Source organism: Seriola dumerili, unplaced genomic scaffold (genome assembly GCF_002260705.1).
Source record: "Seriola dumerili isolate Sdu_G_001 unplaced genomic scaffold, Sdu_1.0 BDQW01001246.1, whole genome shotgun sequence".
NCBI classification, from domain to species: Eukaryota; Metazoa; Chordata; class Actinopteri; order Carangiformes; family Carangidae; genus Seriola; species Seriola dumerili.
The window spans coordinates 351,303-356,495 of NW_019175501.1; the positions used below are offsets into that span (position 1 = coordinate 351,303).

Genomic DNA, 5,193 nt, shown 5'->3' on the forward strand with positions numbered 1-5,193 from the left:
AGTTAATTCATTGGACTTAATTACTTGGTTTTTGTGCTGACATGCACTGTGTCCAATCAATTCAGTTTGCCACAGGTGACAAGTTCTAGAAACATTTCAAGGGAAATTAAAGCAGAAAAGATGCTCATGACCACAATTTAGAGTGATACATGAAACAGTCTGAATAAATTTGTGAATGGGAGATTTGTCTTTATTTTTTGAATTACTATGCAAAAAAAAAAAAGAAGGTTTATTTTGAAAGTCTAAGCCGGAAGCTGTGTGTTGTGTTTTAGCTAGCTCCGCTCTCGGGGGTTCGTCAGTTAGAGAAACGGAGCGATGCTTCGTCGTCTGACCGCGGTACTACAGCGACAGACTGGACTTTAAATCAGACTGGACCCGTCTGGAATGAGGTGTGGGTGAGTACAAATATGTCTGACTTTAATACCGAATCAGTCCGGAACCGTTTAGCCTCAATATTTAAACCTCACCGTGTTTACAAACGGGGGTTTAACGGAGCGGGCAGGTGAGGGTAACGGCTGTGAACATGGCTGGAGCCTGTTTTCAGACGGTTACTGTCATTTTTAAACCTCAAATTCACACACTTCATGGTATTTTTCACCTTCAGCAGACACAAACAAGCTTTATTATTTGTATCCTGGGTGTGTTCAGAGACTAAAATCTTAACAAGACGATGTTTTTGGCTGGGGAAATTAGAGCCTTCAAAAAAAAAGAGAGGCATATCTGTATTTCAGTCACAGGATTCAATAAATTAGCAATAATTGATAAGCTGTTTGACATTTTGATGAGAAATACTGTCCCGGCTTCGTCCTCGGATCAGATGTAGGCCAGCTCAGACAAATAAATAATTAATGTAGTTTATTTTCACTAAAGAAATAACAGGTATTTAAATAAAATAATAAGAAATGTGTGTGTAGGCGGGACGACTCCTGACTGAAATAGATCCAGTGTTATTGCTCGTGCAGTATGAGTAATAGTTGTAGTAGTGCGGTCAGTAGTAAGACTATTATGAGCCTCAATCCTCTGCTCTCAGTATAATCTGTTGTGGAGGTAGGTGGGCGGGGCGTACAGGTAGACCACACCTGGCAGAAAGCACGTCAGCAGGTGCTGCAGGTGGATCCCTTCAGAAACTATATGTGGATTTATTTGGTGAAATATTAACAATTACTTTGCATTAAAATAAGGTTTGTTAGAGTTTAGATCGAAATATATTGATTTCCAGCAGCTTTATATGAAATGGAGAGATCTCAACAACATTTTTAGTTATAGGTGTGACTGTCCAACTCTTGTTGTTTTTAAGTATTGCAATCTTAATGATTTGTAGAAAATGAGAAATGATAAAAATACTACTATCACTATCGTTTTATTGTATATTTATATAAGATTCATCAGTTTTTTTACCATCACTAACTCAAATTTCTGTATGCCGAGTTCAAACCTCTTCACACAGTCAGACTAAACTGTGGATCGCTTTCCTTTCATTTGATGCAAAATGCATTAAATTACCACATATTTCACTGTTCATGAACTGTTTTCTCACTCAAACTAACCCACCACCACTCTGTGTATTGACAGTTAATTTTGCGCATTTATATAATGCTGTATAATTGTTACATTTACGTTCAAACAATTAAAACATAACACAAAGTTAATCTAAATAAGACTAGGGTTTGCTACATCCTACTACATCTACATCTAAACAGAAATAAAAAATAAAAATGAAAACCCCTAATTGGGACACCGGGTATCTTATTTTCATTCCTTGATGACCTCTATGAAAGACTTGAGCCAGGTGAGGAAAGGGGGCAGGTGAGGCTGAATCCAGAACTGCTTGTAATTATGTGTCTCACCATTCTCTCCCAGTCACAGCCTGGTTTACAGCCCATGGTGTCACTTTTCCTTCCACCTCACTGTCCATTCCTCAGCCAACCAGAGGAACTCTTCTCTTCATGGAGGTGGACAGTTTATGATCAGGTGTCTCCTCTTAGACACAATAAATAATGGATATGTGGATATTTAGTGGATTGAAGAGAGGACATGAGGCGTGATGTTGATGAGAACCTGTGCACTGGTGCATTTCTGTATCTGTAGTTATTCTATACATGTATACTGAATATGTATAGTTTTGTATTGATTTACTAAAATTACTGAAGCATATGTCCTCACAAAAGTTATGAAACTGTTGTTTTTAATCAACCAACTAATGACATTGGTATCACAGATGTCTATCAAACACCAAATAAAAAACCATTATGTGTTTTTAGGTTGATATTTGAAGGTACAGCCACTTGAACTTCTCTTGCTTTGTTTGATAATAACCAGTCTACATTGCTGACCATGGAGTGTGGCGCGGACTTGCTGAGTGCTCGTAGCTCTATTAATGTCCCTCCTCTGTTTTCCCCCAGTGATTACAATCAGACACGAGCAATAACAAGAAAAATGGTGACCAAGAAGATCCGGACGGAGTATATGAAGAAGTTTAAAGATCCCAAATGGGAGACGTTTTCCAAATGCTACGAGGACTCTCTGAAGTACCGGCTGACACGGCGGGTGATGGAGCATTCCCACAAGCCCTGGTTTTGGGAGGGCTGGGACAGCGGCTCTGACTCCAGCGGCTGGTCCACGCCTCGGCTGACCAGGAACAAAGTTGCCCCTCTGTCCCTCCCACCACCGCCGCCGCCGCCGCCATCCACGGACGTGAAGCAGAAGTTGTGGGAGCTGAAGATCAGTCCTGAGCCGAAGCCGCCGCCCGAGGAGACTGAGGTTGGAGCTCGAGAGGCCGCAGTTGTGGACACTGCACTGACATCAGGTAAGAAAGAGCTGGAGACAACTTAACTGACTTTTAGTGCTGAAACTGGTCAATCAGGGTGAGGGATAATTAAAGAAAGAAATGCCGACCTGTCGGTTGGTCCTTCGGCCACATTGGTCTAGAAATATCAACAACTCCTGAATGATTTTACCATGAAATTTTAATTGTTCCAACATTTTGGTTTATGAGAATTTAATAAAATAAAATTCTTTGTACTGGTTCCTTTATGTCCTCTGTGCTCTGTCCAGCTTTCAGGAGGTTTTTAGAAATAATGTAACAAACCCTCTGGAGGAGGTTTTTTGTGTGAGTATCACTCTGACAGTATGAGGGCCAGAGGATGGTTTATCTCAGGGGACAGTGATGCTAAAAATATTTGGACTGAAGGTTCAGTGATCAGATGGGACTGTTTCCTCCTGTTCAGACACTGGGCTCAGATACAAAGGACCTATTGTGTGTCTTCTAACATTTCTGTAGCTGAAATTCAGACAGGAGACTGTCAGGAGACCAGACTGACACAGCTCTGAATTTCAACAGCACAAATTTTTGAATCTTTAGTATATCTGATATATGTTTTACTGAAAAACCAACATGTTACCACCAAAGCTAATCAAACCAGGACTCCATGGCACCACCACAACCCAATCATCCTGTTACAGCCATAGGATAGTAATGGCATAAAAAAGTCATTGTATAGTAAAACAACATAGTATAGTAAGGCATAAAAAGTCATAAAAATGACCAGAGAGACACAGATCTTTGGAAATGAATGTCCATTATTTTATTTACAAAATGAAAAAATGAATGACAAAAATACCTCAAAATTACAATTCTGGGCCCATAAGAAAGGTCAATGCAACAGAACTAAACTCAAGTACTTACAGAAGCGAACTTAACTGACCTTAATGACTGAAACATAGGGGAGACATAGATAGTGGCTGATCAGGCCATTCAGACATACAAGGGGATAGACTAAAACATACCCATTTAAACAAAATACAATAACCTCAAAACATGTCACCACATAGAAAGGCCACAGGCCTGGGAAGTCATAGCTTAGTAAGGCATAAAAACATCAAAGCATAGTAAGGCATAAAACATCATAGCAAGTCATATTATGGTATAAAAAGTAAAATAAACTACATATTATAGTAAAGCATAATAACGTCACACTATAGTAAGGCATAAAAAGTCATAAAAACGACATTGTGGTAAAGCATAAAAAAGTCATAGTATAGTAAGACATAAAAACATCGTTGTATAGTTAGGCATAAAAAGTCATAGTAAGTCATAAAAAGCCATAAAAACATCATAATATAGTCAGGCATAGAAAGTCAGAAAAATGACATAGTATAGTAAGGCATAAAAGGTCATAAAAAACGTCATAGTATAGTAAGGCACAAAAAGTAAAAAAAAAAACAAACATAGTAGGGCATGAAAACATCAAAGTATAGTAAGGCATAAAAAGTTAAAAAAACGACATAGTATAGTAAGGCTTAAAAACATCATATTATAGTAAGGCATGAAAGCATCATAGTATAGTAAGGCATGAAAAGTAATTTAAACGACATTCTAGTAAGGCATAAAAACATCATGGTATACTAAAGCATGAAGAGTCTAAAAAACGTCATAGTATAATAAGTCATAAAAAGTCATAAAAACGACATAGTATAGTAAGGCATAAAAGTTCATAAAAACGTCATAGTATAGTAAGGCATAAAAACGACATAGTATAGTGAGGTATAAAAAGTCATAAAAACGACATAGTATAGTAAGGCATAAAAAGTAATACAAACGACATAGTATAGTAAGGCATAAAAAGTCAATAAAACGTCCCAGTATAGTAAGGCATAAAAACGTCATAGTATAGTAAGGCATAAAAAGTCAATAAAACGTCCCAGTATAGTAAGGCATAAAACGTCATAGTATAGTAAGGCATAAAAAGTCAATAAAATGTCATAGTATAGTAAGGCATAAAAAGTCATAATATAATGAGGCATAAAAAGTCATAAAAAAGACAGTATAGTAAGCCATAAAAAGTCATAGTATAGTAAGGCATAAAAAGTCATAAAAACGACATAGTATAGTAAGTAATAAAAAGTTATAAAAACGACATAATATAGTAAGGCATAAACAGTCATAGTATAGTAAGGCATAAAAAGTCATAAAAACGACATAGTATAGTAAGGCATAAAAAGTAATACAAACGACATAGTATAGTAAGGCATAGAAAGTCAATAAAACGTCCCAGTATAGTAAGGCATAAAAACGTCATAGTATAGTAAGGCATAAAAAGTCAATAAAACGTCCCAGTATAGTAAGGCATAAAACGTCATAGTATAGTAAGGCATAAAAAGTCATAGTATAGTAAAGCATAAAAAGTCATAAAA

The 5,193-nt window shown here is 37.0% G+C and overlaps 1 protein-coding gene across 2 annotated transcripts in view; it reads left to right on the forward strand.

Moving 5' to 3' along the window:
• Positions 1–313: 313 nt before the first annotated feature.
• Positions 314–5,193, forward strand: part of LOC111238249 (centriole, cilia and spindle-associated protein-like) — a 15,057-nt gene continuing 10,177 nt past the window's right edge. The window contains exons 1-2 of one of the 2 annotated variants that reach the window (XM_022767674.1): positions 314–395; positions 2,403–2,806. In XM_022767674.1, coding sequence (XP_022623395.1) covers positions 385–395; positions 2,403–2,806 — 415 coding nt within the window. In that variant the 5' untranslated portion in view covers positions 314–384. The remainder of the gene's footprint in view (positions 396–2,402; positions 2,807–5,193) is intronic. The other variant, XM_022767675.1, reaches the window with a different exon arrangement.